The sequence below is a fragment of the Mytilus californianus genome, unplaced genomic scaffold (genome assembly GCF_021869535.1).
Source record: "Mytilus californianus isolate M0D057914Y unplaced genomic scaffold, xbMytCali1.0.p SCAF_1, whole genome shotgun sequence".
Taxonomy (NCBI): Eukaryota; Metazoa; Mollusca; class Bivalvia; order Mytilida; family Mytilidae; genus Mytilus; species Mytilus californianus.
The window spans coordinates 40,923,128-40,950,952 of record NW_026262581.1 but is presented as its reverse complement, the minus strand read 5'-3'; the positions used below and the strand labels follow the sequence as shown (position 1 = coordinate 40,950,952).

The 27,825-nt window shown below is 33.4% G+C and overlaps 1 protein-coding gene across 1 annotated transcript in view; it reads right to left on the bottom strand.

Moving 5' to 3' along the window:
* Positions 1-9,410: 9,410 nt before the first annotated feature.
* The window catches only part of LOC127702861 (microtubule-associated protein RP/EB family member 1-like), a 28,884-nt gene continuing 10,469 nt past the window's right edge, over positions 9,411-27,825 (bottom strand). Inside the window, exons 3-8 of the mRNA XM_052207168.1 lie at positions 26,436-26,474; positions 23,915-24,021; positions 22,045-22,252; positions 16,386-16,507; positions 14,391-14,543; positions 9,411-12,941 (exon numbers count right to left, since the gene is read on the bottom strand). Of these exons, the coding sequence (XP_052063128.1) occupies positions 12,879-12,941; positions 14,391-14,543; positions 16,386-16,507; positions 22,045-22,252; positions 23,915-24,021; positions 26,436-26,474 (692 nt within the window). The 3' untranslated portion in view covers positions 9,411-12,878. The remainder of the gene's footprint in view (positions 12,942-14,390; positions 14,544-16,385; positions 16,508-22,044; positions 22,253-23,914; positions 24,022-26,435; positions 26,475-27,825) is intronic.

Here is a 27,825-nt window from a genome sequence, read left to right as displayed (position 1 = left end):
ATTGAAGCTTGTTCTATGGTGCTTAAGTCAACATGCAGACAATGAAGCTTATAATATGGTGCTTGAGTCGGAATGCAGACATTGAAGATTGTAATACCGGTATGGTGTTTAAGTCGACATAGTATGTATTACAGACAATAAAGCGTGTGCTGTTGTTTTTAAGTCAACATACAGTCTATGAAGCATGTACTATGGTGTTTTAGTCGGCATGCGGGCAATGCATCTTGTACTGTAGTGTTTTAGTCGGCATGCAGACAATAAAGCTTTTACTAAAGTGTTTAAGTTGACATTTAGACAATGAAGCTTAGAGTATGGTGTTTTAGTCGGCATGCAGACGATGAAGCTTGTTCTATGGTGTTTTAGTCAGCCTGCAGACAATTGACGAAAAAATAATAGGATATGGGGGATACATCCATTCACAAAATCAGTACATGCACAGCAAAAACACACAATAAGCAAAGGAACAGCGCTTTTATTGATGTTCTTCATCTCAAAAGTCAAGCTTGTTATATTGTGTTTTAGTCGGCATGCAGACAATGAGGCTTTTACAATGGTGTTTTAGTCGGCATGCAGGCAATGAAGGTTGTACTATGGTGTTTTAGTCGGCATGCAGACGATGAAAGTTGTACTATTGTGTTTTAGTCGACATACAGACAGCGAAGCTTGTACTATGGTGTTTTAGTCGTCATACATATAATGAAGCTTGTATTATGGTGTTAAGTCGGCATACAAACAATAAAGCTTTAAATAAGGTGTTTTTAGTCAGCATGCAGACAATGCATATTGTACTGTGGTGCTTTTGTCAACATGCATACAATGAAGATTGTAATCTGACGTTTTAGTCGACGTTCTAACAATGGAGCATGTTCTATCGTTTTATTCGACATACTGACAATGCAGCTTGTATATATACTATTGTGTTTTAGTCGACATACAGAAAATGAAGCTTGTTATATGGTGTTTTAGTCAGCCTGCAGACATTTAAGCTTGTTCTATGGTGTTTTAGTCGGCAAGCAGACAATGAAGCTTGTACAATTGTGTTCAGTAGACGTATAGACAATGAAGCTTGTACTGTGGTGTTTTAGTCGACATACAGACAATGCAGTTTGTTCTATGGTGATTTTGTCAACATGCAGACATAGTTGTCTCATTGGCAATTATACCACATCTTATTTTTATATTGAAGCTTGTTCTATGGTGCTTAAGTCAACATGCAGACAATGAAGCTTATAATATGGTGCTTGAGTCGGAATGCAGACATTGAAGATTGTAATACCGGTATGGTGTTTAAGTCGACATAGTATGTATTACAGACAATAAAGCGTGTGCTGTTGTTTTTAAGTCAACATACAGTCTATGAAGCATGTACTATGGTGTTTTAGTCGGCATGCGGGCAATGCATCTTGTACTGTAGTGTTTTAGTCGGCATGCAGACAATAAAGCTTTTACTAAAGTGTTTAAGTTGACATTTAGACAATGAAGCTTAGAGTATGGTGTTTTAGTCGGCATGCAGACGATGAAGCTTGTTCTATGGTGTTTTAGTCAGCCTGCAGACAATTGACGAAAAAATAATAGGATATGGGGGATACATCCATTCACAAAATCAGTACATGCACAGCAAAAACACACAATAAGCAAAGGAACAGCGCTTTTATTGATGTTCTTCATCTCAAAAGTCAAGCTTGTTATATTGTGTTTTAGTCGGCATGCAGACAATGAGGCTTTTACAATGGTGTTTTAGTCGGCATGCAGGCAATGAAGGTTGTACTATGGTGTTTTAGTCGGCATGCAGACGATGAAAGTTGTACTATTGTGTTTTAGTCGACATACAGACAGCGAAGCTTGTACTATGGTGTTTTAGTCGTCATACATATAATGAAGCTTGTATTATGGTGTTAAGTCGGCATACAAACAATAAAGCTTTAAATAAGGTGTTTTTAGTCAGCATGCAGACAATGCAGATTGTACTGTGGTGCTTTTGTCAACATGCATACAATGAAGATTGTAATCTGACGTTTTAGTCGACGTTCTAACAATGGAGCATGTTCTATCGTTTTATTCGACATACTGACAATGCAGCTTGTATATATACTATTGTGTTTTAGTCGACATACAGAAAATGAAGCTTGTTATATGGTGTTTTAGTCAGCCTGCAGACATTTAAGCTTGTTCTATGGTGTTTTAGTCGGCAAGCAGACAATGAAGCTTGTACAATTGTGTTCAGTAGACGTATAGACAATGAAGCTTGTACTGTGGTGTTTTAGTCGACATACAGACAATGCAGTTTGTTCTATGGTGATTTTGTCAACATGCAGACATAGTTGTCTCATTGGCAATTATACCACATCTTATTTTTATATTGAAGCTTGTTCTATGGTGCTTAAGTCAACATGCAGACAATGAAGCTTATAATATGGTGCTTGAGTCGGAATGCAGACATTGAAGATTGTAATACCGGTATGGTGTTTAAGTCGACATAGTATGTATTACAGACAATAAAGCGTGTGCTGTTGTTTTTAAGTCAACATACAGTCTATGAAGCATGTACTATGGTGTTTTAGTCGGCATGCGGGCAATGCATCTTGTACTGTAGTGTTTTAGTCGGCATGCAGACAATAAAGCTTTTACTAAAGTGTTTAAGTTGACATTTAGACAATGAAGCTTAGAGTATGGTGTTTTAGTCGGCATGCAGACGATGAAGCTTGTTCTATGGTGTTTTAGTCAGCCTGCAGACAATTGACGAAAAAACAATAGGATATGGGGGATACATCCATTCACAAAATCAGTACATGCACAGCAAAAACACACAATAAGCAAAGGAACAGCGCTTTTATTGATGTTCTTCATCTCAAAAGTCAAGCTTGTTATATTGTGTTTTAGTCGGCATGCAGACAATGAAGCTTTTACAATGGTGTTTTAGTCGGCATGCAGGCAATGAAGGTTGTACTATGGTGTTTTAGTCGGCATGCAGACGATGAAAGTTGTACTATTGTGTTTTAGTCGACATACAGACAGCGAAGCTTGTACTATGGTGTTTTAGTCGTCATACATATAATGAAGCTTGTATTATGGTGTTAAGTCGGCATACAAACAATAAAGCTTTAAATAAGGTGTTTTTAGTCAGCATGCAGACAATGCAGATTGTACTGTGGTGCTTTTGTCAACATGCATACAATGAAGATTGTAATCTGACGTTTTAGTCGACGTTCTAACAATGGAGCATGTTCTATCGTTTTATTCGACATACTGACAATGCAGCTTGTATATATACTATTGTGTTTTAGTCGACATACAGAAAATGAAGCTTGTTATATGGTGTTTTAGTCAGCCTGCAGACATTTAAGCTTGTTCTATGGTGTTTTAGTCGGCAAGCAGACAATGAAGCTTGTACAATTGTGTTCAGTAGACGTATAGACAATGAAGCTTGTACTATGGTGTTTTAGTCAACATACCGACAATGAAGCTTGTTATGTGGTGTTTTAAGTCGTCATGCAGACAATGAAGCTTGTACTATGGAGTTTAATCTGCATGCCAACAATGAAAACGATGAAATTTGAAAAAAGGCAGGACAGGAGTTTTGAGTAAAAAAAATAGGGTGGATGAGCAACTTGGCAAAAAAAAACAGGATGACAATTTATGTAAAAAAGTCAGGATAAACTAATAACAAAAAAGGCAGGACCAAATAGAGTGAAAAATAAAAGGCAGGACAGAGATTACAACTAAAAAAAATGCAGAACAAAATTTTTCATCCTAGCCCCCCCCCCCCCCCCCCCCATAAAAATCAAATGGTAGCTCCCTAAGTGCTGTTTGCATAACAGAGAAGTAGCTGAATCAATTATAAAATATTTGGTTTGAACTAGTCGGAGATCGAACCCTTGAGCTCAAACTCTAACCATGAAACCAGAGAGGCAATTCCGTAAATAGGTGTTCCTTGAAACATATTTTTATACGACCGCAAAAAAATTTTCGAAGACACTTTGGTTTTCGCACTCTAACTTTAGTTTAAGTGAATGGATCTCTATGAAATTTTACCACAAGGTTCAATACCACAAAATGAAGGTTGGGATTGATTTTGGGGGTTATGGTACCAACATTTAAGGAATTAGGGGCCAAAAATAAGCATTTTTGTAACTTCCAGGCATAACTTGTGTGTTAGTGTATGGATCTCTCTGACATTGTACCACAAGGTTCCATACCACTAAAGGAAAGGCTAAGATTGATTTTGGGGGTAATTGTTTCAAAATTTTTTAGGAATAAGGGGCAAAAAAAGGGGCAAAAAAAACCAAGCATTTTTCTAGTTTCATGACAATAACTTGTGTGTAAGTGTATGATCTTTCTGAAATTGTACTACAAGGTTCCATATCACAAAGGGAAAGCTGGAATTGAGTTTGGGGGTAATTGACCAAAACGTTTAGCAATAAGGGGCCAAAAGGGGGCCAAAAATAAGCATTTTTCTACTTTCCAGACAATAACTTGTGTTCAAGTGTATGGATCTCTCTGAAATTGTACTGCAAGGTTCCATACCACTAAAGGAACGACTGGGATTGATTTGGGGGGTAATTGTCTCAAAATTTTTTTAGGAATAAGGGGCCAAAAAGGAGCAAAAAACAAGCATTTTTCTAGTTTCCAGACAATAACTTGTAAGTGTATGGATCTTTCTGAAATTGTACTACGAGGTTCCATATCACAAAGGGAAGGCTGGGATTGAGTTTGGGGGTAATTGCCCAAAACGTTTAGGAATAAGGGGCTAAAAGGGGGCCGAAAATAAGCATTTTTCTAGTTTCCAGACAATAACTTGTGTTCAAGTGTATGGATCTCTCTGAAATTATACTGCAAGGTACCATACCACAAAGGGTAGGCTGGGATTGATTTTGGGGGAAATTGCCTCAAAATTTAAGAAATAAGGGGCAAAAAGGGGCAAAAAAACAAGCAATTTTAAACGACCGCAAAAAATTTTGTGGTCGTATATTGGTATGACGTTGGCGTCGTCGTCCGAAGACACATTGGTTTTCGCACTCTTAACTTTAGTTTAAGTAAATGGATCTCTTTGAAATTTTACCATAAGGTTCAATACCACAAAAGGAAGGTGGGGAGGGATTTTGGGGGTTATGGTACCAACAGTTAAGGAATGAGGGGCCAAAAAGGGGCCAAAAATAAGCATTTTTGTAACTTCCAGGCATAACTTGTGTGTTAGTGTATGGATCTCTCTGACATTGTACCACAAGGTTCCATATCACAAAAGGAATGCTAAGATTGATTTTGTGGGTAATTGCCTCCAAATTTTAGGAATTAGGGGCCAAAAAAGGGGCAAAAAACAAGCATTTTTCTAGTTTCATGACAATAATTTGTGTTCAAGTGTTCTAACACACAAGTTATGTCTGGAAGTTACAAAAATGCTTATTTTTGGCCCCTTATTCCTTAACTGTTGGTACCATCGGTAATACAACTAATACAACTGTATACCAAATACCATTGACTTTTCATAAGTCGTTCCCTTTAAAGAAACCTAAACACAAACTTTAACTTGTAAACTAAGCAAAAGTTTCAAAGTCAATAGACCATGACTGAAGGGGTGGGGCCAAATAATCTCCATGGAAATGAGATATGCCAATGTTTATATAACTGCATACCAAATATCATTGACCTACCACTAGTGGTTCCCCATAAACTGATCTATTCACAAACTAATACATGAAAACTAAGCAAAATTTTCAAAGTCAATATACCATGACTGAAGAGGTGGGGCCAAATAATCTCCATGGAAATGAGATATGCCAATGCTTATACAACTGCATACCAAATATCATTGACCTACCACTAGTGGTTCCCCATAAACTGACCTAATCACAAACTAACACAGGACAAGAGTGCACACGCTGAAATGTCTCGCCTTCTTTACTAATCATTGATATTATGTTGATAGTCCTAAATATAAAGCTTTATTACAACTGCCACATAAACTTAACATTAACCAAGTAAACTAAACATTGACCAATGAACCATGAAAATGAGGTCAAGGTCAGATAAACCATGCAAGGCAGGCATGTACAGCTAACAAATCTTCCATACAACAAATATAGTTGACCTATTGCTTATAGTTTAAGAAAAACAGACCAAAACACAAAAACTTAACACTGAGCAATGAACCTTGAAAATGAGGTCAAGGTCAAATAAAACCTGCGTGACTGACATATAGATCATAAAATATTTCCATACACCAAATATAGTTGAACTATTGCATATATAGTATTAGAAAAAAAGACCAAAACTCAAAAACTTAACTTTGACCACTGAACCATGAAAATGAGGTCAAGGTCAGATGACACCTGCCAGCTAGACATGTACACCTTACAATCATTCCATACACCAAATATAGTAGACCTATTGCATACAGTATAAGAAAAACAGACCAAAACACAAAAACTTAACTATATAACCACTGAACCATGAAAATGAGGTCAAGGTCAGATGACACCTGCCAGTTGGACATGTACACCTTACAATCATTCCATACACCAAATATAGTAGACCTATTGCATACAGTATAAGAAAAACAGACCAAAACACAAAAACTTAACTATAACCACTGAACCATGAAAATGAGGTCAAGGTCAGATGACACCTGCCAGTTGGACATGTACACCTTACAGTCCTTCCATACACCGAATATACTAGACCTATTGCTTATAGTATCTGAGATATGGACTTGACCACCAAAACTTAACCTTGTTCACTGATCCATGAAATGAGGTCGAGGTCAAGTGAAAACTGTCTGACGGGCATGAGGACCTTGCAAGGTATGCACATACCAAATATAGTTATCCTATTACTTATAATAAGAGAGAATTTAACATTACAAAAAATCTTAACTTTTTTTTTCAAGTAGTCACTGAACCATGAAAATGAGGTCAAGGACATTGGACATTATACCGACGGAAACTTCGTAACATGAGGCATCCATATACAAAGTATGAAGCATCCAGATCTTCTACCTTCTAAAATATAAAGCTTTTAAGAAGTTAGCTAACGCCGCCGCTGCCGGATCACTATCCCTATGTCGAGCTTTCTGCGACAAAAGTCGCAGGCTCGACAAAAACTAAGCAAAGTTTCAATGTCAATAAACCATGACTGAGGGGGCGGGGCCAAATAATCTCCATGGTAATGAGATGTGCCAATGCTAATTCAACTGTATACCAAATATCATTGACCTACCACTAGTGGTTCACCATAAACTAGACCTAATCACAAACTAATGCATTGTTGACGCTGCTGCCGCCGCCTGAAACAGCATACCTATGTCTTGCTTTTTGACTCCGTCAAGGCGAGACAACTAGCCGCTTTTCGTTCTTCCTAAAAGCCTATTTACGAAGTCTGCCACATATGAATATAGGAACAAGTCGGCAAGAAGAGTAGTTTGAATCAGAAGGTTGTTTTTTTAATACTAGTACGATTTTTTTTTCTCTCCCTAAAACAAGGTATTTGTATTTATACTTTATATTTTATATTTTAGAATTTGTTCACAATAACTCTGAAGCCCGGCTTTGATTGCTGATAAAATTGAACAAGATAACTTTGTTTGTAATGACACTTATGTAATTTAGGTATCCAATACAGTTCAGGAAGATCCAGTTCTTCATCTTTGGTTGAAATTCAAAGGAACATAGGACAGACCTATGATTATTCAGGTTTTCTCTTTGATGTTGAGTGTCCAAGTGAATTGTCAATACCCAATTCCTTTAACAAGCAGTTTATGAAATGTGATTTACACACGAACACAATGTTGTTTGGGGCTTTATCTGCTGGACAACATATCTGACAAAAGAGCTTGGACAGGTGATTAAGAACATTTGGGTTTTCAAATATACATGTAGATGTAGCCTGTGTATTCTTAGACCATTCAGTTTTTTAATTTTAATTTGTATTAATGACCTCACAGCCATAACCCACTAGGAAAGAGTATCTAGGTCTTCTTTTTAGCGTTAAGCCTTTTACCGGGCATAATTCTCTAATTAATCCATCAGCATAATTTTGCAGTTTTGTTTTCAATTGATGGATTCAGGCTCACAATATTTTGGGCCTTTAGATAACAGATCTTGCAGAGACTTGTTATTGACGATGTTGAGGAGGATGCTTTACAAATTTCTTCAAAAATAACTTTAATAAAATGCTTCGCTGAGCGCAGCCTGATACGACCGCAGAGGTCGAACCCTGAACAGTTGGGGCAAATTTGGACACAATATTCAAGCTTGATACTGTCTGAATTTGGATTGTGATCAAATTTTTGACATAATATAGGTTTTATGACACAAAATAAATTTGGTCAAAGATCTTATAAATCCATTGCGCAATACTGTGCAATTGAAGATTTCTTCTTGAAACTTTTCAAAAATTCAAAATTAAAAAGATTTTGAAAAAAAAATATGAATCCCTTAAAAAAATTGGGAAAAAATCACACCCCCCCCCCCAACTTTTTGAAACCCCCCTTGGAGCAATAACCCCAAAACTCAATCCCAGCCTTTCCTTTGTGGTATGGAACCTTGTAGTACAATTTCAGAGAGATCCATACACTTACACACAAGTTATTGTCTGGAAACTAGAAAAATGCTCGTTTTTGGCCCCTAATTCCTACATGTTAGCTATATATAGGGGCAATTACCCCCAAACTCAATCCCAGCCTTCCCTATGTTATATGGAACCTTGTGGTACAATTTCAGAGAGATCCATACACTTACACACAAGTTATTGTCTGGAAACTAGAAAAATGCTTGTTTTTGGCCCTTAATTCCAACTGTTGGCCCCATAACCCCTAAAATGAATCCCAACCTTCTACTTGTGGTATTAAACATTGTGGTACAATTTCAGAGCAATGGAAATACTTATACACAAGTTATTATCCTGAAACTAGAAAAATGCTTGTTTTGGGCCCCTTTTTTGGCCCCCCTAATTCCTAAACGGTTGGGACCATCATCCCTAAAATCAATCCCAACCTTCCTTTTGTTGTATTGAACCTTCTTAAAAAATTTCATAGAGATCCATTCACTTAAACTATAGTTATTGTCCGGAAATCAATGTGTCTTCGGACGACGATGACGACGACATCATACCATTATATGATCCCAAAAAATTTTTTGCGGTAGTATAAAAAGAAGGGTTACTGATGTGTTGCTCTTAATTGGAGTCGATACAGTCTCAGGGGAGATAACTGTTAATTCAATAATGAACATTCAATGTCTCGTTACTGGTTTTCTTTATGAAGAAATAACAGAATCTTATCAAAGGATTACAAATTTGAAATATAGCAAAATTATCGAAAAAAATTTGTCAGAGTTCCTATCTATATTTGCACTGCATTTTGAATTTGGTGAGAGACAAAATACAAGGCAACAGGAAAATTAAAGCATGGAAATGTATACATTTGATGTATTTATTTCAAAATGCACAACGAAAGCCAACTCATATAAAAATACTAAAAAAATAACAATACAAGAACATTGTGAACTGCTCAATTAAGGTTGCCAAATTTACCATTTTTATTATGTTATAAGAAATTCAATCAAAACAATACTTTGGATATGTTAGTTTAAATTTCCCTAATGCTCTTATAATAAAACCAAATAAGCTATGATATTGCCAAGGATAATTATAAATTGGTCATACAATTTTAATAAAATTACAAAAATACCAAATTCAGACGATAACTTTTCATGGAAACAAAGAACAATAATCTATGTTATATTTCTGGATATTTTCAAAGATTTCAAAAAAAGAAAATAAATAGCAATACAATAAAACTGTATCGACTCCCCTAAAGTTGCATGCATGCACTTCTATGTGTATGCTTATCTAAATGTTCCATAAACATATCTGAAGTCTTTTTTTGGAGGGGGTTGACATAAATTTTACAATGAGTCACTGAATAATATAGAAGTATGATTTGACTGCATGTGCATACAGCAGTGTATTACAAACATAGGTCATTTTTACATTTAGGTTTTATGGTAAACAAAAGCTTCAAAGGAGAGGTATGATAAGAGCTATTATCTGGCCCCTGACATGGCAAAAATGGTAAAATCATTCAATATGAAAATACGAGATGTGGTATGATTGCCTATTAGATAACTATACACCTGAGTCCAAATGATGTGGATGTAAATACCTATACACTATAACCATGATAACATGGTATGGTCCTCAAAAACTCTTTACAACCATTTAAAACTATGTTCATTTTATTGATAAATGAATAGATTAATATAATCTTGACAATTTAGTGCAGAAAGGTCAATTGTGATGTCATTTTCATGTCAAAATTGACTAAATAGACCATTTAATACATAGTTTTGGGACAAAATAAATATGAGGGAACATCCAAAAAGATATTTTACACACATTTTTCCATCTTTGCCAAATAAATTACTTTTTGTTAGAAGCCATAGTTAATATCTAAAAATAACATTACAAAGAAGTTTCGTATGATTCTGGAATTTTGATTGGACGAGGCATTCAAAAAGTTATATTCTATAGAATGCAACATCTATGACTGCACATGTTATCTGTGATGTCAAAACAATGCATATAAAAAACAAATGAAAAAGCTTGATTTGTCTATTATTTCATAGTTGTAGCATGAAAATAAGAATTGAATGCTTCTGTTTGTAATTTATAGGGTTGTACAAGCGTTGAAAGTGAACACATTTTAAGTATAAAGCCCTTCCATGCTTCATACAAAATGTGCCTTGGTCAACGCTTTTGAGCCCCAATAAAATTACAATTAGAAGCATTCAATTCTTAATTGTTAATGACATTATCTTAAAATTATGCTATTTTGGCAATTTTTGCAGTTATACACTGAACGCAAATAGATTGAAGCCTTGATGTTAATATGCAAGACAAAATTAAAAAATATAAATACTGATATCTGCAAGACTTATGTCTTTAATATGAACATCTGAAGGACGTCATTTGGTAGCTTTATAATACTTTTTGATTTATACCTTCTCCTTTGTGTTCGTTTTCTTGGAACAAGATACCTTTCAAAATGTTACATAAAACATTTCCAGAATTATGATATCTGTATAATAGATTTACAACATTCATAAACTGAGATTACTTTTTAATCACTTTATAAGATATCATAATAAGCAAAAGAATTCTGGTCTGCATGGTTCAAAATAAGTAGTCTACTGTATCATCTTAACATACTCACTTTCTAGATTCTTATTTCTCATCAGATAAAATAAGTAGGCAGTTTATAATAAAAAATGATGAAACCCTTAGCATTTACTTACCGTAGAAAGGCTTGAAAGTTCGCAGTGGTACATAGTCCGCACCCCCTTCTCCCCACAAAATTTTAGGTAAAAAAACTTTTTGTAACTGTTAGAAAAGGTCTAATGAAACTCCGGTAATTTCAAATCCTGTGTGGTCTTTTGCGGTATTTTCTTGGAAAACCCTGTTTTCCATCATCAAACAGAAGCCGAAACTGCTTGTAAATGATTCTAGAACGCTTCATGATTATTAAAATAAGTTTAATTCACTTAAAAAAGGAAGTTTAAAAAGCACATGTAGAAGAAGAAATTAACCGGTGAGAGTCGAAATCCGTACATAACAGATATCACTATAATACGACTTTGAAAGTAAAACAGTTCCATCCTTTTGTAAAACAGTCTTTAATATATCTATCACATTAATGTTTGAAGGGTCTTAAGCTAATACAAACCATATTAGTCAGTATGAAACACCAAAACGGAACGAACAATGACCGATTACGTTTTGTAGTTTACAAATTCTAAGCTGGTTTACGGTTGTCTTTTTCACTATGTTTGTATCGTTTCAATCAAGCAGATACCAGTTTATTTCAACCAATGCATTGAAAAGAAACAAGAAATTTGTAATGAAAGGTTTAGTTTTTATATTTATCAGTATTAATTTGATATTGAATAGAAATAACTTATTAATATGGATGAGTTAAAATTATTAGTTTGAAAAATGATAAGAGCGCCCTCTACAATATAAATAACAAAGATGGCAGAACGTAAACAAACCACCTCGCCCGCGAAATTGAAATTTTTCTCTTATTTCTTACTTATTGTACTCTATAGTCCGCACCCCGTCTGGAAGGTCCAATTTTGGAGAATAAAACCGCGGACTATACAAGCCTTTCTACGGTAGCTGTTAACATAGCGCTAGTTATCCATGAATATTTCTACAATGCGTTCCTTTAAAGAATATAGTGGATTTCTTTATCATATTCTTTACATTAACTTTGTACAGGCAAATGATTCAAGTTTCAACAATAAAACAAGAATCTCACTAGGAAGCCAGTGAGGGATGAGGTGCACTGCATGATTTCTTAGGGGATACATCATGCATTCAAAGTTTGGACTAGAGGCATAATTTAATTACACCAAAATGTATTTAGAAATTATTTATTTGATTAATTTTAGGGACATCATATGTACTGTTTAGAGCAATTTCCAGTTATGCTATAGGTTATCCTTTCTACAAAATTTTGCTCTAATCTATGCATTGCATAAAATATTGTCATAGAAAGAGTGAGAATTCTTTAGATATGCTTGAAGATGCATTCAAGCCCATGTTACTTTATCTGTTTATATTTTGACTACGAAACTCAAAATTTGTGAATAATACAGCCAATATATACAATTATGCAGATCTATAAATAAATTGAATACCTATTCTTAGGGACTTCTAACACTGTACCCTGTGACATATAGAATAGCTTGACATTTAACAGTTGAAAACGATTTTAAATTTAACTGCTGAATAAATACATAATACCATTGTTGGATAACAGAGTTAGTCAACATCAGAACTGAATGACAGGAAAGTTATAATAATTGCATTAATGTATATATTGTTTAATACTCTTCCTCTTCTCCATTATCCACCAACACTTCATCTTCTGGTGGTGCAAATCCATCCTGTAAACAGAAAACAAAACTGGCACTGTAATTTACTCTTCCCATTAACTTAAAACCTGGCCAATAAAACATGAAAAACCCATGTTACTACTTGATAGATTGCTATATGAACTATAACTGGAAACAAAAAGGTCTGGGAATCCTCCAGAAAATTTAGCAAAGTTTGAATTCTATAATTTGTTAGATCTTTTTCAAGGCCAGGATACTATCTCATATCCAAGGATATGTTTCCATTATTTTGTTGAAAAATAAATGGGGAATGTGTCCATGGGACACAGATGATGCCCTCGCTTGCATATAACGTTATAAAGGGACATAACTTAAGATAAATGTGACGCTACCCAAATTCGTACTTGGTCTGAGTTTTGTGGTAATAAGCATTGTGTATAAGTTTCATAACATTTGGTTGAGGCAAACTTTAAGAAAACGGAAACGAAAAATTCAGCATTTTTTACATTTGTAAAGGGCATAACTCTAGAACGGTAAAAGTGATGCCACCAAAATTCAAATTCGATCTGTGTTTTGTGGTAATTAGCATTGTGTATAAGTTTCATAACATTTGGTTGAGGCAAACCAAAGTTAGAGAACGCAAACCAATTTCGGGACATAAAAACGTACGGACGGACAAGGGTAAAACTAAATACCCCCTCCACTACGACGCGGGCATAAAAAGTATTTGTCTCAAATGTCTGCACTATAGACCACACCAAAGCATTTTGCCTCAAGGTATAAAGTCGGCACTGTTTAATGCAACCTAATATCATTCCTTGGGAAAACTTGCAAGCTCCTCAATACTACCTCTGCTTATTTTAGCAAGGATATGGTTTCCACTATCCCCATAACAACGTCAAATAGCTATATTACATGAAATGAAGCCACTTCATGCATGAAATTTTGGATCATTATAATAAAAAGTTCAGACCATATATAATATATAAATATAAATAAATTAACCCCTTTTAAACTATGGAACACTGTTGGAAACAAATAGGTGCAAGTCGCTTCTCAGACCCAAAACACCTGGAGGGTAAAGGTTAAAACTATCAATTCAAATAACCTCTTCAATATTTTCCCCCCTGTAACATTTATATCATAAAATTACCTTCAAATTGACCTCCTTAAAGTGACTTTTTGTGAAATGAGCTATGGAATTTGATTGACTAATCCAGATAGTAAGCAAATCAAAATACAGGTTTTAAATACAGACAATTAAAACAAGGGAAAATACTGAGATGCATGTAAATGTAAATAGTTTCTCCATTAATGATTTACTTGATAGTATTATAACTATTTTGTAAAACAAAAGTTGCCTTATTATACCTTCTCTATCATATATGTCAATAATAAAAAAAAACAGTATTTATTAAGACATGTTTTAGTCTTTGTTTGCAAAAGATTTCCATCTTTTCTGAATTATGGTTCATTTAAGTTGAGTTTAAAACTACTTACTTCAGTTTGATAAAGAATGTCACAGACGCTTTTCAGAGCAGGCAAATTTTCTTGTTCGTATTCTTGGCAAGTAATTTCAATATCACGTAACTTTCCAAAGTAAAAGTCTCTTTCTTTCTCCAATCCTTCTATTGTTAATCTCATTTCGTTCAACTGAAAAAAAATACAACACTTAAAGTATAGTTAGATAAAGGATTCAAAACCAAAATCATTCTGATATATAATACTAGAACACACCCGCGACATCGCTGGTCAGTGACTGAATTTAAGTACCTATGCCTTATTTTTACCCTGGATTTTAAGTATTTGTATTGTCATCTGAAACAAGAGTGCACACGCTAAAATGTCTCACCTTCTTTACTAATCATTGATATTATGTTGATAGTCCTATATATAAAGCTTTATTACAACTGTCACATAAACTTAACATTAACCAAGAAAACTAAACATTGACCAATGAACCATGAAAATGAGGTCAAGGTCAGATGAACCTTGCCAGGCAGACATGTACAGTTAACAATTCTTCCATTTAACAAACATAGTTGACCTATTGCTTATAGTTTAAGAAAAACAGACCAAAACACAAAAACTTAACACTGAGCAATGAACCATGAAAATGAGGTCAAGGTCATATTAAACCTGCGCGACTGACATATAGATCATAAAATATTTCCATACACCAAATATAGTTGACCTATTGCATATAGTATTAGAAAAAAAGACCAAAACTCAAAAACTTAACTTTGACCACTGAACCATGAAAACCAGGTCAAGATCAGATGACACCTTCCAGCTAGACATGTACACCTTACAATCATTCCATACACCAAATATAGTAGACCTATTGCATACAGTATAAGAAAAACAGACCAAAACACAAAAACTTAACTATAACCACTGAACCATGAAAATGAGGTCAAGGTCAGATGACACCTGCCAGTTGGAAATGTACACCTTACAGTCCTTCCATACACCGAATATACTAGACCTATTGCTTATAGTATCTGAGATATGGACTTGACCACCAAAACTTAATCTTGTTCACTGATCCATAAAATGAGGTCGGGGTCAAGTGAAAACTGTCTGACGGGCATGAGGACCTTGCAAGGTACGCACATACCAAATATAGTTATCCTACTACTTATAATAAGAGAGAATTTAACATTACAAAAAATCTTAACTTTTTTTTTCAAGTAGTCACTGAACCATGAAAATGAGGTCAAGGACATTGGACATTATACTGACGGAAACTTCGTAACATGAGGCATCCATAAACAAAGTATGAAGCATCCAGGTCTTCCACCTTCTAAAATATAAAAGCTTTTAAGAAGTTAGCTAACGTCGCCGCCGAAGCCGCCGGATCAATATCCCTATGTCGAGCTTTCTGCGACAAAAGTCGCAGGCTCGACAAAAATGCTGATTATAAGGTGCACAGTCTTCTCTGCTTTCAAAATCTTTGTGTTTGAACCCGTCCTGGTTTTCTTACTACAACAGGAAACTACATGTGACTTATACTATTGGTATCGGTATGAAATCAGGAATTCTGTTTTCAAAAATTGGTCAAAATATTGAATATTTATATGAAGGGTCTAACTGTGGAATCATGATTCCACTTTTAAGAATTAAATGAAAAACAGTAATCCCATCCAGTAGTTTATGGTTATATACATACTGATAGTTATATAATTGTTGTTTAATCTCTACATCTTGTATTTTTTATGGATATTGATATCGATTTGCCTTTTAACCATTTTTAAATTGCTATTTCTTCTTTTTTTTATTTGTTTTAAAAAAAAATGTGTCAAAGTCTCAAATGGCTGGGTTGCAATATTTGTGACTAACGTTTTCTTTTACATCTACCATTCTATAATTTTTATACTATAACTTCTACAATTAAAGATCACATGCACACTACACTTTTATTTTTTTATTAAATTTGTTTCTTTGCTTCAATTACCAATACAATGATTTTTCACTTTCCTTAAAACTTTTTACCTGTTGTTTCAATTCTTCTACTTTTCCACTATCCCCAGCACCTCCAACTGAATTATTGTTTACGGTTCTTTGTGTTGTTGGTTTGAGCTGTGATGGACTTTTTGTGTTAGATGCTGCACGAACTATAAAAAATAAAAATATATATCACATCTGAAGACAACCTTGTTTTTTTATATCATAATACAAGTAACAATAAATAAATGCTTCGCTGAGCGCAGCCTGATACGACCGCAGAGGTCGAACCCTGAACAGTTGGGGCAAATTTGGACACAATATTCAAACTTGATACTGTCTGAATTTGGATTGTGATCAAATTTTTGACATAATATAGGTTTATGACGCAAAATAAATGTGGTCAAAGATCTTATAAATCCATTGTGCAATACTGTGCAATTGAAGATTTCTTCTTGAAACTTTTCAAAAATTCAAAATTTTTAAATTTAAAAAAAAAAAATGAATCCCTTAAAAAAATTGGGAAACCCCCCCCCCCCTTGGAGCAATAACCCCAAAACTCAATCCCAGCCTTTCCTTTGTAGTATAGAACCTTGTAGTACAATTTCATAAAGATCCATACACCTACACACAAGTTATTGTCTGGAAACTAGAAAAATGCTTGTTTTTGGCCCTTTTTTGGCCCCTAATTCCTACATGTTTGGGGCCATTAACCCCAAACTCAATCAAAACCTTCCATTTGTTATATGGAACCTTGTGGTACAATGTCAGTGAGATCCATACAATTACACACAAGTTATTGTCTGGAAACTAGAAAAATGCTTGTTTTTGGCCCCTTTTTGGCCCTTAATTCCTAAACTGTTGGCCACCATAACCCCTAAAATGAATCCCAACCTTCTACTTGTGGTACATGTATTAAACATTGTGGTACAATTTCAGAGCAATCGAAATACTTATACACACTTTATTATCCTGAAACTAGAAAAATGCTTGTTTTTGGGCCCCAAATTCCTAAACGGTTGGGACCATCATCCCCAAAATCAATCCCAACCTTCCTTTTGTGGTATTGAACCTTCTTAACAAATTTCATAGAGATCCATTCACTTAAACTAAAGTTATTGTCCGGAAACCAATGTGTCTTCGGACGACGACGACATCATATCATTATACGATCCCAAAAATTTGTTCGCGGTCGTATAAAAAATACACCTGTTAATTGTTTAAAACTGTGTGTTGCCCTTTAAATGTCTTTTAGTTATTTTAATGTTGGGTTGCTGTTCCATTGACATTTTCCCTACATTTTTTATTCATTTTCGATAACAGAAATTCAGAAACACTTAACAGAAGCACCATTGTCAATAAGCCATTTCATTTCCTAGTGAGTCATATCTATTAAAATTAATCACTTGTCAAATATTTTCTGTAGAACAGTATATATAAGGTGTACAGTCTTTATAGCAGTTTACAATAGGGTTAAGAATTATCATTTTCTCCTTAAAATTAATCACTTGTCAAATATTTTCTGTAGAACAGTATATATAAGGTGTACAGTCTTTATAGCAGTTTACAATAGGGTTAAGAATTATCATTTTCTCTTTAAAATTAATCACTTGTCAAATATTTTCTGTAGAACAGTATATATAAGGTGTACAGTCTTTATAGCAGTTTACAATAGGGTTAAGAATTATCATTTTCTCTTTAAAATTAATCACTTGTCAAATATTTTCTGTAGAACAGTATATATAAGGTGTACATTCTTTATAGCAGTTTACAATAGGGTTAAGAATTATCATTTTCTCTTTAAAATTAATCACTTGTCAAATATTTTCTGTAGAACAGTATATATAAAGTGTACAGTCTTTATAGCAGTTTACAATAGGGTTAAGAATAGACATGTTCTCTTTTTCCACAAAACATAACAAGTAAATATGCTTATAGATCATGAACATTTCAGTATAAATTACAAGCAATATTAATCTTTTGATTATATGTGAAACCGGCTGTGAGGTTGCAGCTTAAATGCAAATCACAGGCGATTGGTCCAGCAATAATCTATTTATACTACAATTCAGACAAGTCAGTTTTAAAGAAGGAACTTTGGTACTTTCAAATCGCCTCAGACTACACGAATGAATTTTATTTTTACAGGACATTCGGTCTGGTAAACAACCTTGCTTTACCAGACCGAATGAAATTTTACCTGACCAATTTTTTTACATCTAATTGTATATTATCCGACAAAATACAACAATCTTATGACTTGTTGTGCCCTACTCTTCTCCAAAATGCACAAAAACAAAATCATGTGACAAGAGTGTATACATGTATTTTGATGAAAGTTGTGCACAATTGCTTGAATGCATTTCAGTGATAAAGAAAAGTAATGTCACATTTTATTGGATTTTGACATGAAAATTATTTGTGAACTAAAAATTTTGAGTTTCTGTATAAAATATTTCCTGTATCTTCTTTCATTTTCATATATCTTTTGGTTTTCAATTCTAGTGTTTATATTTCATAGCTGTATTTTGTGAACCTGCTTGGATTTTTTTTTTATGTTTATATTGTATTTGATCGGCAAACCCGGAAATTGACCTTATCCGTTCCGGAATCTGATCCAGTATTGTTTATATTTCCGGTTGATGGCAGCCATTGTTGTTTTTGTCAGTCAGATATGTTTTTACTCAGATTTACACATTACTTGTATGCGATTTTCGGCATAAAGCTAGCGGTTGAACAAAATAAACATCGCTGTCATGAATAATAAAGATGAGAATGAATTTTGAGATCGTTTGGGAATTTTGCCCGCAAAATTGGGAAAAATTCGTAAGGGTTCCGCGGAACCCAGTGTCTCGCCTACTTTTGCTGTTAATCGCAGGCTCAACAAAAATGAGGAAAAAAATCAATAAAAATATTCCTTTAGATACTATCTTTTGATTGTAAGAAGCTTCTGTCAAAGTTTGGTATAAATCCAGGATAGTTTATGAATCTAATAAATGTTTTAAAAACTTTAACTGCAGACTGTATTTAATGTTAACTGGAAGAAAAACTAAGTCCATTTATAAGTAAAATACAGATAAACAGGTACAAATTTTAACAAAGTTTCCTTCTAGATACTAGCTTTTGATCATAAACAAGCTTCTGTCCAAATTTGGTACAAATCCAGGATAGTTTAAAAAAGTTATTAAAATTTTAAAAACTTTAACCACAGAGTGAATGTATTGTTTCCTGGCAGAAAAACTACGGTAAGTCCATTTATAAGTAAAATACGGAAAAAATGAAATTTTTTTTTTAACAAATTTACTTCTGGATACTATCTTATGATCATAAACAAGCTTCTGTCCAAGTTTGGTACAAATCCAGGATAGTTTAAGAAAGTTATTAAAATTTTAAAAACTTTAACCACAGAGTGAATGTATTGTTTCCTGGCAGAAAAACTAAGTCCATTTATAAGTAAAATACGGAAAAAATGAAAATTTTTTTTTAACAAATTTACTTCTGGATACTATCTTATGATCATAAACAAGCTTCTGTCCAAGTTTGGTACAAATCCAGGATAGTTTAAGAAAGTTATTAAAATTTTAAAAACTTTAACCACAGAGTGAATGTAATGTTTCCTGGCAGAAAAACTAAGTCCATTTACAAGTAAAATACGGAAAAACAGGAATTTTATTTTTACAAAATTTACTTCTGGATACTATCTTATGATCATAAACAAGCTTCTGTCCAAGTTTGGTAGAAATCCAGGATAGTTTAAGAAAGTTATTAAAATTTCAAAAACTTTAACCACAGAGTGAATATTTGTGGACGCCGCCGACGACGACGACGGAATGTAGGATCGCTATGTCTCGCTTTTTCGACTAAAGTCGAAGGCTCGACAAAAATGTAGGGTTTTTAAAAAAATCCACGAAAAAAACAACACCGGACATTCGGACCGGAATTCAACAAAATTTTACCAGACCGATCCATTATTCACCGGATTTGTCCGACGGTCCGACGTATTTCGTGTAGTCTGCCCCTTTTCTTGTCACAGTTGTGTAAGCTCCAAGTCATTAATTGTTAGGTCAAACAATCATCAACAAGCTTCCATCAAATTAATAAAATGCTCCGCTGGGCGCAGCTTGATACGACTGCAGAGGTCGAACCCTGAACAGTTGGGGCAAGTATGGACACAACATTCAAGCTTGATACAGCTCTGAATTTGGGTTGTGATTAAATATTTGACACAGCATAGGTTTCTGACACAGAATGAATGTGGTCTAAGAACTTAAAAATTTTTAGTTTACCTATTATTGTCCAATATCCAAAATCTTAATACATACACAGTTAGATTCAGCATATCAAAGAACCCCAAAAATTCAAGATTTTTTGTTAAAATCAAACTAAGTTTAATTTTGGACCCTTTGGACTTTAATGTAGACCAATTTGAAAACGGGACCAAAAATTAAGAATCTAAATACACGGTTAGATTCAGCATATCAAAGAACCCCAATATTTCAATTTTGATGAAATCAAACCATATCATTATTATTTGCTTTTATATATAAATAAAAAATAACCAACTTAAAATGGAAAATTTAAAGAAAAAAAAAAAAAAAAAGGAAAAAAAGGAAAAAAAATCCTCGCCCCCAATTTTTTGAACCCCCTTATGATTCATCACCCCAAACTCAATCCCAGCCTTTCGTTTGTGGTACGGTTCCTTGCAGTACAATTTCAGAGAGATTCATACACTTGAACACAAGTTATTGTCCTGAAACTAGAAAAATGCTTGTTTTTTGCCCCTTTTTGGCCCCTAATAACTAAAATTTTGAGGCAATTACCCCCAAAATCAATCCCAGCCTTCCCTTTGTGGTATGGTACCTTGCAGTACAATTTCAGAGAGATCCATACACTTGAACACAAGTTATTGTCTGGAAACTAGAAAAATGCTTATTTTTGGCCCCTTATTCCTAAACGTTTTGGGCAATTACCCCAAACTCAATTCCAGTTTTCCCTTTGTGATATGGAACCTTGTAGTACAATTTTATAAAGATCCATACACTTACACACAAGTCATTGAAATGAAACTAGAAAAATGCTTGTTTTTTGCCCCTTTTTTGGCCCCTAATTCCTAAAATTTTGAGACAATTACCCCCAAAATCAATCCCAGCATTCCCTTTGTGTTATGGAACCTTGTGGTACAATGTCAGAGAGATCCATACACTAACACACAAGTTATTGTCTGGAAGTTACAAAAATGCTTATTTTTGGCCCCTAATTCCTTGACTGTTGGTACCATAACCCCAGAAATCAATCCCAACCTTTCTTTTGTGGTATTGAACTATATGGTAAAATTTCATAGAGATCCATTCACTTAAACTAAAGTTATTGTGCTAAAACCAATGTGTCTTCGGACGACGACGACGCCAACGTCATACCAATATAAAACCGAAAATTTTTTTGCGGTCATATAAAAATTATTAAGATTTATTCAAGATTTAAATATACTTATACAACTTTACAGTATGGGTTTTTCTCATTGTTGAAGGCTGTACGGTTGCCGATAATTGCTTACATCCACTTCATTTGAACTTTGGTGGATAGTTGTCTCATTGGCCACATCTCCTTATTTTTATATAATAGATGAAATGTTGAATTCAAAAGGTATAGAAGATACTTCTGATGCAATAAATTTTACATATACATTTAAACAGTAGGACTTAAATACCTGGCTGTCTTTGAGGTGGTGGTTTCTTGACTGCCGGTGACACTCTATTTGTTGGTTTAGTTTGTGCTCCTACTTGCTGTCCATCACGAGCTGCTACAGCATCATACTCATTTCCTTGATAGTTGGCATCAAAAAAACGTTTAAACCACTGCACAAATTCAAAATTATCTTGAAATCGTCCTTTTACTAATCTGTCCACTGGTATTACCTGTTCAATTATATATTTATGTGTATTTTAAAATCAGCTTGAATAATCATATTTATTCTTCACAACTCAATCATGTTACTATAGGAATTAAGTTTAAAATGATACACAAGCTATCCAACAGTTTTATCTAAAATAGCTGTTCTGAACATTGAGTTACATCCAAAGCCCATCTGTCACTACATGTGAATAAAACATAAAGCACAGTGCTGGGAAACTGGAGAAACTAATTTCTTCCATGGTGACTCATTTGTAGTTCTTATTGTTCTGGTCGTTTTCAATGTTTGACATTTCTCCTTATCTATTATAGTTTTTTGGAAATTAACCTAAAACCGAAATTTGTTAAAAAATTTACATTTCATTGGCAATATCTCTAAAATTGGTTTTCTGATTTTTCAAAAAATTTCATAGGAGATAGATCTTGACCTGCTGATTATTTTTAACGCCAGTTTTGCTCTTACTAGTTTAATTTGGTTGTTGACATATAATCAAAAACTGCATGTTACAACCTATGGCTATTTTTAACAACAGCAACCATGATTCTTGATGGATCAAATCCCTTGATACATTTTAAAACTAGATTCCATATGGAACATTTAGGTAAAGTTTGGTACCAATTAGCCAAGTAGTTTTATGCCAGGTGAGCTATAAGGTAAATTATAGACTCAAAACCCATTCAAAAATGGCAGTTTAAGGCTATTACTCCTTCTGGGTCATCCAATTGTTTCTGTTATATTGTAAATTTGTCTATCTTGTACTGCTATTCAGTTTTGCATTTAAAAATGTCTACCAATACAGATTCGAGTCAATAAGCAAAATATGAAAATTAGCTTAAAATTGCCTTTAAGGGCAATAACTCATGATAATTTTGTGAAAACAGGAAGTAGCTAGAAATTAATATTCTGAGCATTTTTGCCCCATCAGATTTTCTTTATCTACTCTAGTTTTCAAGATATAATACAATTAATGCATTTTACCCTAATGTTCTATTTTAGCCATGGAGGCCATGTTTGTTAATTGACCGGGAAAAATAACAAACACTTTATACTAGATACCCTAAGGATCATTCACACCCAGTTTGGTTGAAATTGCGCAGTAGTTTCAGGAAAGATTTTTTTCTTAAAGTTTACGACTACAGACGCCAAGTGATGGGAATAGCTTACAGGAAAGTTCTTCAAGCCTTTCAAAATTATGTTTATTTCATTGATAAGTGAATAGGATATTAACTGGACACTTCAGTACAGAAATGTCAGTTATGCTGTCACAATGACATCATAAACATTTTGAAATTGAAATATTTTATCTAAAAATGTCATGATACATATAATTTTCAAAATGAGGTGCATTCTTGTCCATAAAAAATATTTTACCCACATCAATATTTTTGTATTGGACATCTTGTAGTCAAATATCTTTTTGGGGAAGTATCATCTAACGTCTATTATAAAGATCTCATATTGGCCATATTTATTAAATGAAATAAAGTTTAAACCCTAAAAGAAATATGTAGAAAAAAATATATATATATGTAAACATCTGAAAGATGTTATTTGACAGCTTATAATACTTTTTGGTTTTTTTAATTCAAAGGGCCCAAAAGTGGCTTTTATTATTAAATCCCCCTTTTACTTGCATTGTTGTAACTGTAGTTGGGGGTTGTCTTACCTTGTCTGTTTGTGATTTCTTGAAAGCATTTTGTAGCAATTTGAAATTCTGTATGTACTCATGTTCTAATTTGGTGTTGAATTTAACTTTTTTCAATTGAACAGTACCTGAAAGAACCAAAAAGACATGTAATATGTTAGTAAAAATGCATATTATTCAATAACACTGTTTACCAAATATTAGCCACAGTTTATATATCTGCTTTTTTTGTTGCCCTGAAATGTAACGAATTTGTCCCAAAAATTACTGAGACTTGCAATTCATTAAAAATTCCAACTCCAATTTGTTTCATCAATGTTGAACTGGTCAGAAATTTAACCAAACAGGTATTGAAGAATCAGTCAATGTTAGTAATGAACTAGAGAGGTGATCTAGTGATCACAGATACCCCACATACAGCAACTGATAAATGATTTTGTTTCTGTGGTAGCATATTGTGAAATTTTATAAGATGTTGTAATATCTTTGTCATTGTTGAAAGGCAATGTATATGTATAAAATTTGTCTGTATGCCCTCAAATATTCTTTGGTGTCATTTAGTGCAATTCTTTATAAATATGATGAAAATTTGGAGTGCAAGTATGATCATAGACACAGACCTTACTTGAATTTTGTCATTTCTTTAATTAGTCCACTGCTATCTAAATCATGTAAATGCTGATGTTAAGTCAAACAAACAAAACAAATTAATTTTTTTTCAATTTTTAAAGGAATGAAAAGTTAATTCAGATATTAAAGGGGTATAACTCTTGACTATTTTTTTTTAGTTTTGGGAAAAATGCTTCTGTTTGGTGATTAAAAAGTTGTTTATTTATCATCCAGAAACAACAAAGTTCTGAATTTTTCCAACAATCAAGAACAATAACTCAGGATTGGTAAAAGTGAAAAAGATGAAAATTAAATTTAATCTGTGTTGAGTGGTCCAAAATATTCCATTAAAATTTCAATTAATTTTATAAAAGGGCTCTTAACTTATTTTCAAGAAACCACAAAATGTGTAATTTATCCAATAATCATGTACCACAACTCTGGAACTGTAAAGGCAAAAATGACAAAATTCAAGCTTTACCTGTCTTAAGAGGTTCAACACAATCAATTAAAATTTCAATCAATTTGAAAAAAAAGTTCTCCATAAGTGTGACAAGTGGACAGACGTAATGATTCCTAGGAAAATAAGTCCATAGCTAGTAAAATATGTATGGCACTTATTTTCCTAGGAAATTTTTATATATTTTATATATTATATCTGTATTCTCATTTTAGTTCTATGAAAAAAGTCCCTTTAAAATTTCATTTCTTAAGAAATTCTTTAAATTAATCAATATTGAAATTAAGAAAGGAACATTTGTAATTATGTACATCATAGAAGTCTGTGATATCAATTTTCCTAGGAAAAACATTTGTTTAAGTTTTAAAAAAACTCCAATATGTTAATAAAATAGTGAAATATTAGTGCACAATTTTTAAACAACATTAAAACATAAGAATTAATATTCCATTGTTCACATGTAAATGATTTCTTTCATCACAAATTTTCTTTTTGAAATAAAGGACATGGACATTTTTACCTAGTAATATTAGTGACTTGGACATGAATTCCTAGGAAAAATAAGTCTGGGCTCATAAATTTTATTAAAAGATTAATGCACACAACTGTTAACAACATTAAAACATAATTAAAAATTCCATTGTTTACATGTAAATGATTACTTTCATTACACATTTTCCTATTAAAAGAAAGGACATGAACGTTTTTACCTAAGAATATTGATAGCATGGACATGAATTCCTAGGAAAATTAGTCTGGGGACATAAATTACTGACATCGGACTAAATATACTAGTAAATTCTGTAACCATGGACTATTTATACTACATGTTGTAGTAATATTTGTCTGCCCCGATACATTTTACCATGACTAATTTATCTCTTACACTATCATGATGATGGGAATATTTTATGACATTGACTGCCTTCACATCGTAGGCTCATGTTGGGCATTAAATAAGGCAAAAAAAAAACAATGTTTGTTCAAGGTTTCCTTCTAAAAAAAAAACATAGGGTCGGTCTGTTGGAAATAATTCATTTCCCATTTTTTGGTCAAAATCTGGAAAATTCACTGAATCCAGTTCCGTTATTCACATATACCAACAGGGGACTACCCCATTTGTAGTTGGTCAATGAATGGATTTGTGATTTTAAAACCTTTTGAGTCATTTCTGTCCAGTATTTTGATGAAATAAAATAGCAGTTGCAACAACTAATATCTTCATAAAACGGTTTTGAAGAAATCTTCATAAAAACGTTCAGATCGGCGCTCAAAATTAGGGTCTGTAAACACATACATTTTTTTGGGGGCCTAAGTTGGAAATTAAGGCATTTGGATTAGCTGTCTTTGTGATGATTTGTGAAGAATAAGTTAATCATGCTATTATTTCTATAGATACATATTTATTGTAATGAGTCATTTGAAAGGTGAGATATTAATTTTTGAATGGCTATACAAATGATGTAAACATACCTGGAAATAATATATCCATGAACTGGCAATATGCAGCACCTGAAATATATAGATGAACTCAGATATGAATCAATATATAAGAAAAAGTCTTAAGTAATAATTATAAAAATAAAAGAAGTATGTGTCTGAGGACACGAATGCCCCAGCTGAATCTTTGCAATTTTCCAAGTTAAAAATGGGCATAACTCTAGAACGGTAAGTGACTCACTGCCCAAATTCGAACTCTATCTTATCTGCTAGTTGTGGTTCTTAGCATTGTATATGAGTTTCATAAAATTTGCATGAGGCAAACTTAAGTTAGAGTGTTGAAATGAAAATGGGACGGACGGAAGGACGGTCAAGAGTGACACTTAATGCCCCAATTGCCTACGTCAGGGGGCATAAAAATTATTAAAATGAGTTTAAGACCCAACACACCAAGTTGCACAGAATGCTTTTTTTTAACAATGGAGGGTTGTCTATAATGCAGGGTGTTTGTACACATCTGCTCTGAAAGGATAAGCAGTTTCTACTCCACTAGTGACACTAGCTGTTAAAAGGTTTCACTGGGTGCACCAATCAGCATCACAATACAACTGACATGTAAAAAGTTAAGAAATTTAATTTCAAAATTAAGAGTAGACTTGGTATTGTTTTTACACAGGAATGTTGCTGACCCTCAAAACTATGTTATAGTCATTTGCTTGGTTGAACTGTAAGTTGTATGTTCTTGTATGATCTTTTTGATTTTAACTACATGTAAGTTTGTTTCAAAAGATATTTTAAGGGGGTGAGAAGTAACAATAATAGTTTTAACCGTGCATGCTATGCTTTGTCAAAATTTATATCTTAATGTTTATATTTTTTTCCTTTAGAGAATCTGGTGTTAAAGGCAGATTTGTATTTGTTTCTTTTAAATTTTTTCACAACTTTCATTTTTACATACATTGTATATACATGTACTGCTTCTGGTGATTTAGAGCCTTGACATATATTGCAATAAAATGCTTCGCTGAGCGCAGCCTGATACGACCGCAGAGGTCGAACCCTGAACAGTTGGGGCAAATTTGGACACAATATTCAAGCTTGATACTATCTGAATTTGGATTGTGATCAAATTTATGACATAATATAGGTTTCTGACACAAAATAAATGTGGTCAAAGTTCTTACAAATCTAATGCGCAATACTGTGCAATTGAAGATTTCTTCTTGAAACTTTTCAAAAATTTGAAATTTTGAAAAAAAAAATATGAACCCTTTAAAAAACTAGAACAAGAGTGCACACGCTGAAATGTCTCGCCTTCTTTACTAATCATTGATATTATGTTGATAGTCCTAAATATAAAGCTTTATTACAACTGTCACATAAACTTAACATTAACCAAGTAAACTAAACATTGACTAATGAA